Genomic DNA, 17,573 nt, shown 5'->3' on the forward strand with positions numbered 1-17,573 from the left:
CCTCTACGAGGGTGAGGAGTGGGCCTGGGTGCGGGCGGTGGGCTCTCGGCCCCTCTGCCGGGCTTCCGCTCTTTCCCAGTGGCTTAGGGGCGGCCCGGGGCCCTTCCCTCCCACGGCAGGCCCAGGCCCGCGAAGGGGGCGCGTCCTGCCCGAGGCCGCGCTGCCCCCCGTGCGGCGGCGGCATTCGAACCCGGGTCCCCCGGTCCGGTGGGTCTCTGGTGAGGAGAGACGTGAGGCGGCTCGAGAAGCCTGGGAGCGTTCGGGGCGGTCGGCGCCGCACCCCCGGGCCGGGCTCTGTCATTCAACAGGTGCTTCGCGGGGCGCCCAAAGCCGCTTCGGCATTGCTGCGCCTTCGCATTCTGCAGCCTTGGCACTCCCTGGAGAGCCCCGACTTTAATCGACGCGCTTTCCTTTCGTTTCTTTTTTCAAGAGTATGTGGAGAAGCCCTTGAAGCTGGTTCTCAAAGTAGGAGGGAACGAAGTCACCGAACTCTCCACGGGCAGTTCGGGGCACGACTCCAGCCTCTTCGAAGACAAAAACGATCATGACAAACACAAGGACAGAAAGCGGAAAAAGAGAAAGAAAGGAGAGAAGCAGGTTCCAGGGGAAGAAAAAGGGAGAAAACGGAGAAGAGTTAAGGTACAAGTGGTTGCATTGCTTTGGCTTTGCGGACGGCATCGCCTCCTCCAGCTGCCAACCTCACTTAATTTCTTTGTATCTGGGTAAACTGAAACGCCTCTAAGATCTTGCTCATTTGAAGAGGAGCAGGACAGAATAGAGACATGAATCATCTATGAGTTTCAGCAAATCGTTTTTGAATTATACTCTTAGGCAATTGTACTCGCACATCAGGTGAGGAAGCAGCTAAGCCCAAATTTTCAGGAGCTGCTTCAAAGAATGCTTTTTCCGTCTAGGCAGGGTAAAAAGCCATGCTCAAGAAAGCCTCGGTGTTCGAGGTTTGTCAAACATAGTCATTTCAGAAGTGAATGGGATTTACTGGGATTTAAATTTTGTTCTGAAATAAATATTATAATGCCAAATCTGTAATGAGCAACGTTAAATCTTTTAAAACAATGTTGTAGTCTATTGAGAAAATTTGGTCAGAGACCTGTAATGGAGATTGATATTCTTAACCATTTGCATTTAACAGAAAAGAATGAGTAGCTACCATCTTGGTTTGAAAGCTGGGCGGAATAATTAATGGCCTGGCGCAGCAGGCCATGCTTGTAATCCCAACACTTTGGAATGCCGAGGTGGGAGGATTGCTTGAGGCTGAAAGTTCGAGAGCAGCCTGGGCAACATAGCAAGGCCCTGTCTCTGCGAAATAAACTACAAAAATTTCTAGAGCCTGGTGGTGTGCACCTGTGTCCCAGCTATTCAGGAGGCTGAGGTGGGAGGATCGCTTGAGCCCAGGAGTTTAAGGTCACAGTGAGATATGATCACACCACTGCACTCCAGCCTGGGCAATAATACGAGACTCTGTCTCTAATAATAATAGCATTGTTATTACTGTTATTAACTTTCCAAATTTAACCTGCCACTGAACGACTTAGTAAATCAATTATTGTGAAGGTAAATTTTCATAGGTTAGTTGTATAATTTTTCTTATGTTTGTAAATACAACAGGAGCTTTCTCTTCCATGTGATTGAACACATTGCTAAGTCACCAAGTCTTAGAGATCTTATTTGGGGATTTCTTAAGTCTATTCCTTCCCTTTTGTCCCAGTTTTTATTAGCTTTGGCTAGGTAGGAGTAATGTTTTGTTTTCTTCCTTAAATTATAAAACCCATGTATGCATTTGATTTTTTAAAAGTAGTTCATGTGGTACAAAAGTACACAAAATGAAAAAGGTTTTCCTCACCGCAATCCTTCACATAGACTCCCTCTTCAGAGGTAACCAGTTGTTGTTTTTTTTTGATTAATAGTAGTAAAGTAATGTGTGAAGATGGTTTTTAAAAGTCAAGACTACTACACAGCTTTTTGACACAAAGCAGGCTGCTGCTCCACTCTGGAGTTGTACTTCCTACACTTTTTAGTACTTTTCCTTGCCTACTTATCTCCATTTCGAAATACAAGTTTATATTGCTATTTGCTGATGTAGCAGTTTATATCTTCTACTGACATCATGTTATAGAAGGTGAGAATTCAATTTCCCTTGCTCAAGGTATAGGTGCATCACAATTATTGGTTAAATCAATATTAAACTGATTGTAGACAAGTACAGTATGCAAATACAAATCTGATCTTAACTAGTTAGATCATTGCTTTCTTTTGTTTGGTTATTGCTTAATAATTCTTCCCAAACTCTAAGATTTATGAAACTCATTTGAGTTCTTTTCTCTGGAGACATTTATCTTATAGCTCTCTGTCTCCTGGAGGCTGGATTAGTTACTGTCAAGGCCTCCTGGGACTCTCCTTCACCTGCTTCCTGGATCTCATGCCTTCCTCTTTCTTGATTCATTCTCTTGTTTTGGTGGACTCTTAACTCTAGGAACTTCCTAAGAAAGCATACACAGGGGTAGATTTTATAAGTTCTAACATGTTTGAAAATCTGTATTCTACCCTCATACAGGTTGGTGGTTTGACTTGTTTAGATTGAAAATTATTTTCTTTCAGACTTTTGAAGGCATTCATTACTTTGTTGTTTTCTGGCTCCCAAAATTGGTGTTGAGAAGTCTGTTGCCATTCTGATTCTTAGTCCTTTGCATATGACCAGTATTTGCTAACTTGAAATTTTTAGGATCTTCCCTCTTATCTTCAGTGTTCTGACATTTCGCAATTAATACTTGTGCCTTCAATTCAGAGCTGTTTGCTTGAAGTATTCCTGTGTTCATTTCTTTCCCCTCATTTTTTCTTTTCTTGGTTTCTGGAACTCCTGCCCTTTAGATATTAGACTCCTGAACTGATCCTCTAATTTTCTTATGTTTTTCTCGTATTTTTTCTGGGTGTGTGTGGGGCGGGGGAAGGTTCTTCCTTCAAGGAACATCCCTAAAATTTCTGACTTTCCTGGATTTATTTCAGATCTTATCAAGATTTTTTTCTTGTTCTCTAATTGTCCTTTTTGAATTAGCACCCTGTTCTTGATTTTAGATGCAGTATATTCTTTTCTTTCTCTAAGAATAGTAATTGAAGTTTTTTCCTGTTTTTTCCTCCTAAGTTTTCTTTTGCTCCCTGCCCTGTCTCTCTCTCCCCCAAATTCTTCCATATATTGGTCTGTCTCTGTTTTCTGTTGAAAGCATCCTTTAGTTGTCTGTTGAGCTTTTGCAGTCTGTACAAAACTGATTAAATGCTTTGTACCTAGACAGAGGTTGTCAGTTAATGGACTTTATTGTAGAGTGACTAACAGGGACTCGGTCATTTTGGTGAAGAATGACCCAATGTCTGTACCTTACAGATGTTTTCTCTGGGATTTTAGTTTCTCCAGAGAAAAATCCTCTCCTAGGAGATGGATTTTGCCAGTTTTATCCGTGTTTCTGGAGCCAACTATGGGATAGGAGCTGAAGGTCTTACCACCCAGTTTTCTGAGTCTGGCATTTCTCCTCACTTTTGGCTCATCTGGAGATTTGGAGACTCTCAGGTTCCCTGTGTCTCCCAGTTCTGAGCTTTTCCAGGGTTCTGGGATTTGGGCTTTTTTCAAAGGTGTCCACCTCTCTGCATACGGGAGTATCTTGCTTTCTCTGTTCTGCAAATCATCCCATTTGCCTTCTGTCTCCCAAGTGTGTTGACGTGGCTCATCCACCTTTGTCTCTTATGTGCCCTTTGTTCCGGCCATTGTCTTGTTTAACAAAAGTTGAGGTAACCACTTTGAACCACTCTGGTTTTTGTTCTGGCAGTTACCACCATAATCCCACAGATACGTTAATATTCTTCATTTCTTGTTTTATTCATTATCTTATTCTTTATATTGACTACATAGTATTTAGTTACATGGATATACCATACTTATGACTATTTTAAATCTTACATGTAGTGCTGCAGTGAGGCTCATTGTACACACAGCTTTGTACACTCGTGTAAGAATATCTTCAGGATAGGTTCTTAGAAGTGCCCCCCGCCGCCCCGTGTTTCAGCCGCTCTATCCTTTCTTGACTGTGGCTCTAATGATCATCAGTCCCATTGTATTTTGATGTCATTGCAACCTAAAATGGGTTCATATCCACAGTCTCTTCTGGACACAACACCTCTCAGAGTAGGACAGGTAGGGGGATGGTTTCTATTTCATATTCAGGGGTAGAGACATCAGATCATCTGGGGTGTCACTGGTTCTGTAGGGACTGTTTGGGTCATTTTTTTTTTCCAGGCTAGACCAGGGAAGCAGGGAGAGATTCTTTTTGCTAGTGTTATGTAGGGAGGGAGACCTTAGAGATGCCTCTGTAAGCTCTGTTCTAAATGTCCAGGAAGTAGGGACAGTAGTTGCTGTGATCTCTTCTTGGGAGAAAGAAAAGCTAGAGGATGATTGTGAGGGACAGGCAACTCTTCTCTCAGTTCCATGCAGCTGGATGGAGGACAAAGGATGTCGTCTTCCTTTCAAAACGTTCTTCTAAAAGGCGTACATAACTTCTGCTTGTGTTTTACTAACCAGAACCTAATCACATAGTCACCTTAGCTGCTAGGGAGACTGGAAGATGTTGTCTTTTTTCTTTTTTTCTTTTTTGAAATAGGATCCTGCGCTGTTGCCCAGGGCAGAATGCAGTGGTGCAGTCATGGCTCCCTGCAGCTTCAAATTCCTGGACTTAAGTGAGCCTCTCACCTCAGCCTCCTGAGTAGCTGGGACTACAGGCGTGTATCACTACACCCAGCTAATTTTTTCAAAAACATTTTTTTGTGAAGATGGGGTCTTGCTGTATTGTCCAGGCTGGTCCCAAACTCCTGTGCCTTTCACCTCAACCTCCCAAAAGTGCTAAGATTACAAGTGTGAGCTACCATGTCTGGCATTTTAGTTGTGGGGAGTGAATGGGGATATTGTACCTTGCTAAAAATTAGGAATCAGTTACTTAGGAAAATAAGATAAAGGGGGAAGTGTGCACGCGCACACACACACACACACACAGCACAGAGCCTTATAATTTTTCAAAGGTGCCTTAGTTAACTGAATTTCTTGTTTTGAATAGGAAGGCCCCTAACTATATTAGTTTAAAATGCCCCAACAGGTAGGATCAGCAGTATTTCTCCCTGTACAGCAGTGGTATTTAATGCCAACCAGAGCATTAGGAGTACAGCGTGCTTTGATTTCCACCAGACACCACACCTATGAAAGTGATGAATTTTCTTATTCCTTAAATATTCTGATGCTGAGCAGTTGGCAAAGAATTTGCCTGCTGGCGTGACTCTTAAAACGTTAGTTTTCCTTTCTTAAATTTTCAGTCTTATATTTTCCCGTGTTATGTAAAAAATAAAATAACGGCTCATAAAAAATGCTCATGCCATCTGATCTAGTCATACATACACAAGACGATAGTTAAGTAAAACTAAGATGCAATAGGTAAAATTCTGTGTGGCTGTTAACTTGATAAAATTATTTATAAAAATTACAGATGTGTTTCTAAAATTACATTAGAGGAAGTAAACATATACACACCCATTATGATTGTCACAAAAAAATTACACATACATTGTACAGATAACAACTGCTACTTATCAGGCATGTAGTACATGCTAGGTTCTGTGCTGAGCACTTTATGTACATCATCCTACTATACTCCCTACTGTAATCTTGTGAGACTGGTGTTATCTCTCTATTTTGTCGGATTGTGGTACAATATACATAGCATAAAATTTACCATTTTAATTAAGTGTGCAGTTCATTAGTGTTAAGTGTATATACATTTTTGTGCAACTGTTTTCCAGAACTTTTTCATACCCATTAACAACTCCCCATTTTCCTTTTTCCCTCTCCTCAGACCTTGGCGACCACCATTCCACTTTCTGTCTCTATGAGTTTGACTGCTCATATAAGTGGAATGATACAATAGTTGTCTTTTTGTAGCTGGCCTGTATCATTTAGCACGATGTCCTCAAGGTTTATCTGTTGTAGCACGTGTTGGAATGTCCTTCCCTTCTAAGACTAAATGCTACTCCATTGTATGGATATGCCACATTTTATTTATTCATCAGTCAGTGAACATGTGGTTTGCTTCCACCTTTTGGCTGTTATGAATAATACTGCTAGGAACATGAATTGTACAAAGTTCTCTTTAAGACCCCTACTTTCAGTTCTTTTGGATACACACCCACAAATAGAATTACTCGATCGTATTATCTCCTCTTTTATAAATGAGAAAATTGAGGCTCAGGGAGGTTAAGTAACTTTACCAAGGTCACACAGTTAGTGCCAGAACAGTAACTCAAATTCTGCCCTTAAGAAGTCTTTAATCTAAAAGAGTTGTTAAAGTGGGCACCAACCTCTGCCCACAGCACATGGGGAAATAAAGTCAGTGCCCTAACAGAGGCAGGGTTCTAGTTCTGCGGCTCCTGAGACTACATGGAGCTGGGGGAAATCACAGAAGACTTTGCTCAGGAAGCAGCATTTGAGTTGGGCTTTAGAAATCAAAATACAGTGATGTAACACTATATGTTCAGTTAACGTGGGGTCAACTATATGCCCTGAGAGAAATGGCTCTTTTTATGGTAGTTCAGTAGAAGTATTCTAAGATTGTAAGTCATGAGTATTGTACTTTATGGACTACTTCAGGTATTTTCCAAGGTGATCTGACAACTCAGTTTTTATTTATGTGCTGACTTTAGATGACGATCCCTGAATAGAATGATAGGCCACTGGGTAGAGACATGGAGGTCAGGAAAACCACACACCAAACAGGATTATGAAACTGTTGTTAGAGGATTAGCTCGAAAATGGGCAAGAAGGAGATGTGTATAGGGGACATAAAGTAGATCTCTTTTTAAACACAGAATGCGTGGAGTGGGCGATAGGGTAAGATCTGAAAGGCAGCTGAGATGGCCAAGTAAGGAGTTTGAGTTTCAGTGTGTAGTCAGTCAAAAAATTTGAGTGGAAGAATGATAAAAGCTAAGCCTTAGTAACATAAATCTGGTAACAGTATCTAACAGATATTGAATGGAGAGAGTAGAAACTGTAAAGAGACCAGCATAGAAAGCTTTTTATTGAAATAGCTCAGATGAGTGGTCTCAGTTCCGTTATTGAAACTCTCTTGCTGTTCTGAAGAACATAGTCCTAACCCAAATGATGTCTTAACAGCTTTGTAGGTCAACTTCAGGTTTAGTTGCTGAAAGAGGTTAGGCCAGTCACATTGCTTAGGGATGTTACCAGAATAAAATGAGAAAGATAGTAGTCATTAGAAAATTTTTTTACTCAAAAGCATTAACACATATAGGATGTTATTATATATAAAGCTTTAAGTAAAACTTTAATGGAAATTACAGTAAATTCCAGTAAATACCTATTTTATTAAAGCACTATACCAAGTCCAACAGTGGAGGCAGACTCATAACTAACATTCGAGTGTTTACTGTCTGCCAGACACTATTCTGAATTCTTTGTGTATATTTACTATTTTGATCCTTAGAAATAATTCTGTGACGTAGGTGCTGTTAGTATCTCGTATTGCTGATTTAACTGAGTCACAGAGTATGAGGTAGCTTTTAACTAGAGAGGAGCAGTGACTAATCATATTAAGCAAAATGAGAATTCTGGCAAAACATAGTTCATTGACTTGTGCCATCTGTCACACCTGGGATCTCCGGGCTTCTGTAGCTTATCTGACTTGGCAGAAAACTCTTCCCCTTTCTCAGCATTGGTTGGTCCATGTCTCTCCCTCCTGAGGTAGTTATCCCAACCCCAAAAGACCTCTCCAAGGAAGGAGGAACTCAGAAAAGGGGCCTTTGAGTAGCATTGCTCCTCTGATAGAAGGCTGTTTATCTGTTTCTTTATTCAACAAATATTTACCTGACACCTATTATCTGGCCAGATTGTACTAGGCTGCAGTGATTAAGATAGATAAATAAATAATATCCTATAGGAGCTCAAAGTTGGACTCAGAAATCAGACATAAAAGTATAAATAAACCTCACAGCCTGGTAAATCCTAAGGGAGGTTTGACTAATGTGTTTCAGGAATCCAGGGAAAGGTATGCCTCATTCTGCCGTGGGCAGCCAGGGGAAAGCATCATAGAGGTAATGGCTAACCTGTGTAGCAAATGCTGTTTTTAGCCTAGGGCCAAAAATGATGTGCAGCTGCAAGGTAATGAAACATTTTTCATTGGATTCTAAAATTAGCTGTTAAAAGGGACCTGTACATTGTTTTGCATATTGGAGCATCACTTGAATATATGTATGTGTATATATTCTCCAAAAGTAACCAACCTGAAGGACAGTACTTATTACTAAGGACTTCAGCTGTTAATTTGCATGCTTTTGTGTTCCTATTTCATGCTGTCTCCTATGATTAATTACTTCTGCAGATACTTAGCAAGTATTATGTGTTAGGCATTGCTAAGCTTGCAGGTATGGAGCTGAATAAGACAAGGACCCTTGTCCAGAGGAAGCTCCAGTAGAACAGGCAGATGTCATTTGTTGAGTGAATAATGTGGTTTGGTGAGTGTTAAATCCTAATAATCTGAGCAAAGATTTGCTTTAAAAGCATTACTCACAGATTAATAACTTACCATCAAGTTGTGGGCAAATTAGAATCTAGTCAGAAGTGAGTAAATGTGTTTGTAGTTATGGAAATAGCCCCTCTTCCTTTCTCCTGCCTCAAATCTTCATGCACACAAGATATTTCCTCTGCCTGGAAGCTGTTCCCACACACCCACCTCCACCCCCAACCTGGCTAGATTCTTTCTCCTTCAGATCTCAGCTCAGATATTACTTCCTCATGGAAACCTTCCCACACTTTAAATTATTTTCACCCAAAAGTTATTCTGTCCTTGAAATCTGTTTTGTTGTTTTTAAGACTAGTCAAGTGAAGCAGTGGGAATGGGGAAGGAACAAAGAAATCTGTAGCTAGTTGTGATCAATTAGTTGTAAACATGTTTTTTTTTTTTTAAATGAGTTGTTTAATGCGCATCTCTGCTGTTATAAACATGTTTATTTTTTTAAATGAGTTATTTAATGAACATCTCTGCTGTTCCATTCTGAGCTCTGTAAGAGTAGGGTTGTATGTATTTTCTTTTTCACTATATAGCCACACGGTAAAGCCTCATTTATTGAATGAATGTCCATCATGTGCTAAGTAATGTGCTAAAACTTCACATAAACTTTAATCCTTAAAATAGTCCTATGAGGTATGTATTGTTTTGTCTATTTTAAAGATTAGAAAATTAGACTCCAAAAAATTACCTAGTTTATCCATGATGCCATAGCTAATTGCATAGTTTATCCATGATATCATAGCTTTGCCACCTACTAGTGACGAGGCCAGAATTTAAACCCACTTTATAAACTAACTGTAAACTCTTCTTCCTTAACTACCTGAAGTTAAATGGCACTAATATTTTTGCTTAGTTTTCTCTGTGTAATTAACAGAATTTACTTTTAACCAGAACTATGTTAACTTATGGTTTTACATAACTGTATTCCTTTAATAAGTGACATTCACAACAGGATTCTACAACATACTCTAAATTATGAAGAAGAAAATGCGAAGGTTGGAATCAGAATTTTAGGTGGAGAGAGACCTGTAGAGATCAAAGCCTTGTGTTGTACAGATGGGAAACTGAGTCTAAAACAGTGGGTACCTTGTTAAAAGTCATATGCTGGTGAACTAGAAGCTAGATCTCCAGATTCTCAGTCTGGAAGTAGTATGCTACAGTATCTCTATTCAGTTTAGGGTAGTTTCCAAGCGTATGTTTTTATATTCTTTTTTCTTTTGGACTCCCTAGCCCCAAAGACTTCTTACTTTACTGAATAATAAAGTAGTTACTTTATATAAAGGATAACTAGGTAAAGATACTAGTTGGGGTAGTTCAGAAATATTCTACCCTCTGTTGGTACTTTTTCCACTTGGCTAGTTCATAATTGACCATCTCTTTAACTCTGTAAGATAAATAATAACAGTTAAATCTCCATCTTGCGTATGATAAAGAGGTCTGATCAGAGTAAATGAATTGCCTAAGGTCACAGTGGTTTTTTACTTTATTATTTTAGTTCTTTTTTTTTTTTTTTTTGAGACAAAGTCTGGCCCTGTTGTCCAGGCTAGAGTGCGGTGGTGCAATCTCGACTTACTGCAACCTCCACCTCCTGGGGCTCAAGCCATCCTCCCATCTCAACCTCCCAAGTAGCTGGGACTGCAGGTGCACAGTTTTGTATCTTTTGTAGAGATGGGGTTTTGCTTTGTTGCCTAGGCTGGCCTCAAACTCCTGAGCTCAAGTGATCCACCCGCCTCTGCCTCCCAGAGTTCTAGGATGACGGGTGAGCCACCACATCCAGCCAAGAGAGTGTTTTAAGGATGAAGCTGGACTCCTAGAGCATAGGTTAGCAAGCTGGCCAACAGTTTTAGTAAATAAATTTTTATTGAAACACAACCAAATTAATTCATTTACATATTATCTGTGGTGGTTTTCATGCTACAACATACTGTAATACAAAAGCAGAGTTTAGTAGTTGTGACAGACCTTATGGGCCACAAAGCCTAAATATTTACAGTTTGGCCATTTTTGGTTTTTGTTTTGTTTTGTTTTTGAGACAGAGTCTTGTTCTGTTGCCCAGGCTGGAGTGCAGTGGTGCGTTCTCGGCTCACTGCAACCTCCACCTCGTGGGTTCAAGTGATTCTCCTGCCTCAGCCTCCCAAGTAGCTGGGATTACAGGCATGCACCACCACCCACAGCTGATTTTTGTATTTTTAGTAGAGATGGAATTTCTCCATGTTGGCCAGTCTGGTCTTAAACTCCTGGCCTCAAGTGGTACACCTGCCTCAGCCTCCCAAAGCACTAGGATTACAGGCATGAGCCACTGCACTTGGCCCAGTTTGGTCGTTTACCAAAAAGTGTGCTGGCCCCAGTTCTAGACTCTTGGCAGTGACACTGTACGAGTTTTTTCTACCTGGGAGAATGCATACTGCCTCTCAAGCTGTCCTTTCTTCACGGGTCATATTTAATGGGAAGGAATCTGTGTCTCTGTGGCTGTTATTCTGTAGAACGGATGTTCTAAACTTGCCTGTCTACCAAAGATCCATACCAGTGTCTCTGGACGAAGGATTTAAAATTTTCAAAATTAAGAATTACTGCAACAGAATATGTTGTGAGGTGGTGAAAATACATTAATCAACTAACAGTGGTAACTAGGATCAAGCGTGAGTTCATTTTATAACACTGCTCTCTGGAGCTTTTAAAACAACCATATATTCTGTATTAGGTGCTTTGGATTCTGAAAATAGAGTACAAAGCTCTAGATCAGTGATTCTCAAAGTGTGGTCCCGATACCAGCAACACCCACATGGCCTGGAAACTTTTTAGAAAGTACAAATTCTCAGTCTCTGCCCCATACCTGCAGATCAGTAATTCTAGGGACAAGGCCCAGCCATCTGTGTTTTTAATGAGACCTTCAGATGATTCTAATGCACACTAAAGCTTGTGAACCACAAGGGGACCTCAGAATTTTTGTTTCTTGCAAAATTTTAAATAATCCTGATGCTGCCAGTCTGGGGACCTTGCTTTGAGAACCGCTGCTCTAGATACTAGAAATAAAAAATAGGGTATAGGCCAAGAAAATAGCTTGTTGAGTCCATAAGATCCTGTTGAGAATCTTGATTTTGATGAGCATAAAATGGGCATTGTTGGACAATTTTACTTCAAAATTTAAATTTTAAAAATGCATACATGTATGTATATATATGTATTTTTTTCCTCTAAGGAAAGAAGAAGGCAGACAGAGATGAAGCATCCCTTATACCCTTTCAGAGTCCCATTTCTCTCTTTCCTTCTAATAGAGAGAACCACTCTACTGAATTTGGTGTATATCACATGCATGTTTTTATAATTACAAGTTCTGTATAAATCTGTAAACAGTGTATGCTTACACATTTTCATGCTTACCTCGTAACAGATCATTGTTCTGCAACTTTTTCTCCAGACATTGTTTCTTAACATTATCCATGTTGATACAATATCACTTTAGCTCGTTTATTTTACCTGTTATGTAAATACGACATAATTTATTAATCCATTTTCCTTTTAATAGACATTGCATTATTCCTATTTTTTACTATTTTAAACAATGCTGCAGTAATCTTGTACCAAGTCTCCATGTAGACCATACGACAGGAAATTTCTCTGGTATATGCACAGACAGTAGCAGTTGAGAAGTAGGATAAAGGCTTTGCTAGCTTTGATAGATATTACTAATTGCTCTGCTAAGGATTGTTCCTATTCACCCAATTGCAAGGTATGAAAATCCCATTTATCTACATTTTTATCAAAACTTGACATTTCAGACATTTTAAATGTTGCCAAAGAGAGGTGAAATAACTTCTAGTTTTTAAATCTATAATTACCCAAGTTCCAGGGAGCTTAAGCTAGTTCTCATGTTCTCAGCGTTTCACATTTCTTATTCTGTGAGTTACCTACCTGTAATATCGCTTATCTGTTTCCTTTTTGGATTTTTTGCCTTTTTGTATAGATTTATAGGTGCTCTTTATGGAATCTTAATGTTTTATAAGTTGTGTTTCAAGTACTTTATCTCAGTCTATCGTTAGATTTTTAACTTGGTTCATGGATTTTGTTGAGGCACCGAAATTTGTCAACTTAATATCAAATGTATCAAGTTTTTCCTTAAAAATTTATTCTTTTTTTTTGAGACGGAGTCTCGCACTCTCGCCCAGGCTGGAGTGCTCCGCCCCCCGGGTTCACGCCATTCTCCTGCCTCAACCTCCCGAGTAGCTGGGACTACAGGCACCCGCCACCACACCCGGCTAATTTTTTTTTTTTTGTATTTTTAGTAGAGATGGGATTTCACCATGTTAGCTAGGATGGTCTCGATCTCCTGACCTCGTGATCCGCCCACCTCGGCCTCCGAAAGTGCTGGGATTACAGGCTTGAGCCACCGTGCCCGGCCAAAAATTTATTCTTTTTATATCTTATTTAAGAAAGTCTTTTTCTACTCTTGAGCCTTAAAGATGCTTTACTTTCATCTGAAGTTCTGAAGCTTTGCTTTGTATGTTTAAGTCTTTATCTGGAATTCACTTTTATGTATGGCATGAAGTAGAACTCAAATTCTATTTTCTCTTTTCAGGTAACAAGTTGTCTCAGTACCACCCTTTTGTCATTGACAAATAATGCCACCTATGTGATATACTAAGATTATTCTATGTACATGGGTCTGTTTCTGGACTCTGATCTCTTCTGTTGGTTTATTTGTCTGTCAGACCCACATTGTCTTATTATCACGTTACACAAATAATATCTGGTAAGACATATCATCTTATTCTGACCTTTTTCAAAACTCTTGTGTTCTTAATCGTTCATTCTTCAAGGTAAATTAATGTAATTGGCTTGTCGAATTCCATGAAAATTTTTGTTCTTAAATTTCAATTGGCATTACATCGAATGTATTGATAACTTGAGAGAGGATTGACTGTTTCAATTCATGAACATAGTATATCTCCTTTATTCAGGCCTTCTACTGTGACCTTCAATAATGTTTCAGTTTTTCCCAAAAGGTTTTGGGTATCTTTTATTAGATTTGTTTCTATACACACTATGTTGCTTTTTTGGATAGTATTGTTTTTCTAACTGGTTATTTCTGGCATAGAGACTCCCTTTTTTTTTCCTTTGTGAACATATTATTCTCTCCTTTTCCAGTAGATGGCAGTAAAATACATTGAGCTCATTATTAAGAATATTTTCTTTGCAGTGATGTCTTTTTACCCCTTAAAATGATTTGTGTATTTAAAGATATTGGTTCTGAAATGTTTCTAAATTATCTCCCTTTGTTCTATTTAGGAGGATAAAAAGAAGCGAGATCGAGACCGGGTGGAGAATGAGGCAGAAAAAGACCTCCAGTGTCACGCCCCTGTGAGATTAGACTTGCCCCCTGAGAAGCCTCTCACAAGCTCTTTAGCCAAACAAGAAGGTTGGAATAACTCTGAATCAAACTATCCTGAATGAGGATGCTGCAATTATTATAGCTCAGGAAAATAGTGGGGTTTTAGCTCCTAAGTTGGAGCTTTGTAATTGAATTTTTAAGTTTTTTCTCTCAAACTGCATAAGAGCTTTAAATTAGCTTCAATTTTGGATTGATACTCTCAAAACTTCAATATATTTTTAAGATAAATGGAATTGCTGTATGAGGTATTTAATAATGGTTATTATTAAATAGAAAAGATCTAGTAAATAATACTCTCTAGAATACTCCTTTAAAACACCCTTTTCCCTTCTTCTTTACTTTAGAAGTAGAACAGACACCCCTTCAAGAAGCTTTGAATCAACTGATGAGACAATTGCAGAGGTAAATGTTTTTCCAATATTTTTATAACATAGAAATTAAAATGGTAAATGTGTAACATCCAAACCACATTTGTGCCTAACTCCAAATGTACTTGATTTTAGTGAATGATAAATATTTTGCCTGGCAGCAGAAGTACTCCAAGAGGCTAACTTTTAGATATTCTTTATTTGGTTTGTTTCCCTGGCAACTTGAAGGGTGTTACATAATACTTTTAATGACAAATTTCTGTCTCTAAAGTAATTTCTGATGTTAAAACTTTAAGCCAGGAATAAACAATACAGCTATTTCCACTTTGGTAATAGATGGAAATACCTTCTGTGTATTTGTACAATGCTTATCATGCCATGAATGTTTAACAGTTACTAAGTATGGGAGAAAAAATAAAACACCATGAATAGGAATTATGGCCTTTTTTTAAAAGCAGAAATTTGTTTTTAAAATTTCAGTGCCTAGATTAAGCCAATGTTGAGTTCTTAAAAGGGAAAAGAATAACTCAGTCTTCATAAAATATTTATTTTGGGACGGGTGCTGTGGCTCACGCCTGTAATCCCAGCACTTTGGGAGGCCGAGGTGGGCAGATCACGAGGTCAGGAGATCGAGACCATCCTGGCTAACATGGTGAAACCCCATCTCTACTCAAAAATACAAAAAAATTTGCCGAGCGTGGTGGCAGGCGCCTATAGTCCCAGCTATTCGGGAGACTGAGGCAGGAGAATGGTGTGAACCTGGGAGGTGGAGCTTGCAGTGAGCTGAGATCGCGCCACTGCACTTCAGTCTGAGTGACAGAGCAAGACTCCATCTCAAAAAAGTAATATAATAAAATAAATAAATAAATAAAAATAAATATTTATTTTGATACCTCTTTTTACTCAAAGATATTTACATTATTTGCAAAGGGTTTATAGTTGTAGAGCATACATTTTTACAGTGGACTTTCTTTCATTGTATTGAACTTAAGTCAACCCAGAACACATTGTACATAATTTTTCTCCAATGTAATGGGTATTCAATGCCTGTTTAGGTTTACAGTTAAGATCAGAAGTTAGCCAAGTATAGTAGCTCACACCTGTAATCCCAGCACTTTTTGGGAGGCTGAGGTGGGAGGATCACTTGAGGCCAAGAGTTTAAGACCAGCCTGGACAACATAGTGAGACCCCATCTCTACAAAAAAATAAAAATCCTAGTGTGGTTGCACGCACCTGTAGTCCCAGCTGCTCCAGAGACTGAGGTGGAAGGAAGGATCACTTGAGCCCAAGAGGTTGAGGCTGCAGTGAGCTGTGATAGCACCATTGCACTCCAGCCTGGGCAGCAGAATGAGATCTTTTCTAAAAAAAAAAAAAAAAAAAAAAAGAACTTACTGGTCTCTCTTCTTTTTTGGTGTTTGAGGAAAGAAAAATTAATATTTAAATAACTCATTCATTATGGGAGTGAATAGGTATTGGGTATTCCATTGCAGTTTACAAGGTGTGACTGTCAAGTGTCATGACTGCCTTATAGTTTTTCTTGCAACATAAGACCAGAATGTAGGTTAATGATGTCACCTTAAAAGAAATGACTTAATTAAAAGAAGATATTCAAATGGCCAATAGGTATATGAAAAAATGCTCACCATCACTAATAATCAGAGAAATGCAAGTCAAAATCACTGTGAGATACCACCTCACCCCAATTAGAATGCCTGTTTATCAAAAGACAAAAAAAAAAAAAAGCTGGCAAGAATGTGGTAGAGAAAGGGAAATTGTATATATTGTTGGTGGGAATGTAAATTAGTATCGCTATTATGGACAACAGTATGGAGGTTCCTCAAAAAATTAAAAATAGAACTACCGTATGATCCAGCAATTCATCTACTGGGTATATATCCAAAGGAAATGAAATCAGTATGTCCAGGAGATATCTGTACTCTCACGTTAATTGCAGTGCTATTCATCATAGCCAAGATGGAATCAGTCTAAGTGCCCATCAATGGATGAATGCATTTTTTAAAATGTGGTATGTATACACAATGGAATATTAATTCCACCATTAAAAAGAATGAAATACTATCATTTATGACAACATGAATGAACCTAGAGGACATCATGTTAAATAAGCCAAACACAGAAGAACAAATACTGTGCAATCCTTTTGTAGTTCATAAGTGAAATGATTGGGTTTTCGTGTTCCTTTGTGAGATATACCGCCCTCAAACTTTGTTACGGCGTCAGCACATTACCCATCTGATGTGAAGACAGAAAATATGGTGAGGGCACAAATATGACATCATCTCATTCGTGTGGGATCTTAAAAAGTTGATTTCATAGAAGTAGAGAGTAGAACAGTGTTTACCAGAGGCAAGGGAAAGGTAGAGGTTGGTCAGCAGGTACAGAATTACAGTTAGATAGGAGGAATAAACTCTGGTGTTCTGTTGCACAGTAAGGTGACAGCAGTCCACAACCATTTATTATATACATCAGAATAGCTAAAAGAAAGGATTTTGAATGTTCTTAACCCAAAGAAATAACAAGTGTTTAGGGTGATAAATATGCTAATTATCCTGATTTGATCATTACACAGTGATACTGAAGTATCCTTGTATATATGTATGTCAGTATATATGTGTCAAAACGTCATACTGTACCCTCTAAATATGTGCAATTATTATATGTCAATTAGAAACAAAATCTTAATGAAAAGAAAACACTTCAGAAAGTATTTCTTAGTCTGAAGACATTAGCATTGTTAAAAACATTTTGGGAATTAGAACCCAGAGCCACACTCTTTTTGATTAGTTTTAGTGATTGGATGATTCCTCATCCTTACCAGGAGCTAAGCCTGGTTTTAAAAAAAAAAAAAAAAAATCTAGTTGATCAAGTTTGATATTAGCATTTTTGGTCAAAACTAGATGGGGCTCTGTATTAAAATGATTGACCTAGGAGTTAGATAATTTCCTCCAAAGGGTAGCTACAGGAAGCCACCCAGAGATGAATGCTGCCATTACGGTAACTCCTGTGGACGGTGTACGTTTTGATGTATAGGTCCTGACTGGGTATTTTTGTTTGTTGTCATTTTTCAGTCTCACTGCTTAGGCATCCTGCTCTGAAAAACAAAGGCATATTCACATAGACCTGAATCAGATTTCAACTCTTATTTAACACATGGCTTAGGATAAATAATTT

At 38.8% G+C, this 17,573-nt stretch overlaps 1 protein-coding gene across 1 annotated transcript in view; it reads left to right on the top strand.

The window, feature by feature from the left end:
- Window positions 1-6: 6 nt before the first annotated feature.
- The window catches only part of BRD7 (bromodomain containing 7), a 60,520-nt gene continuing 42,953 nt past the window's right edge, over window positions 7-17,573 (top strand). Inside the window, exons 1-4 of the mRNA XM_011946622.1 lie at window positions 7-11; window positions 431-639; window positions 13,911-14,040; window positions 14,358-14,415. Coding sequence (XP_011802012.1) covers window positions 14,399-14,415 — 17 coding nt within the window. The 5' untranslated portion in view covers window positions 7-11; window positions 431-639; window positions 13,911-14,040; window positions 14,358-14,398. The remainder of the gene's footprint in view (window positions 12-430; window positions 640-13,910; window positions 14,041-14,357; window positions 14,416-17,573) is intronic.

The sequence above is a fragment of the Colobus angolensis genome, unplaced genomic scaffold, assembly GCF_000951035.1.
Source record: "Colobus angolensis palliatus isolate OR3802 unplaced genomic scaffold, Cang.pa_1.0 Scaffold251, whole genome shotgun sequence".
Classification (NCBI taxonomy): domain Eukaryota; kingdom Metazoa; phylum Chordata; class Mammalia; order Primates; family Cercopithecidae; genus Colobus; species Colobus angolensis.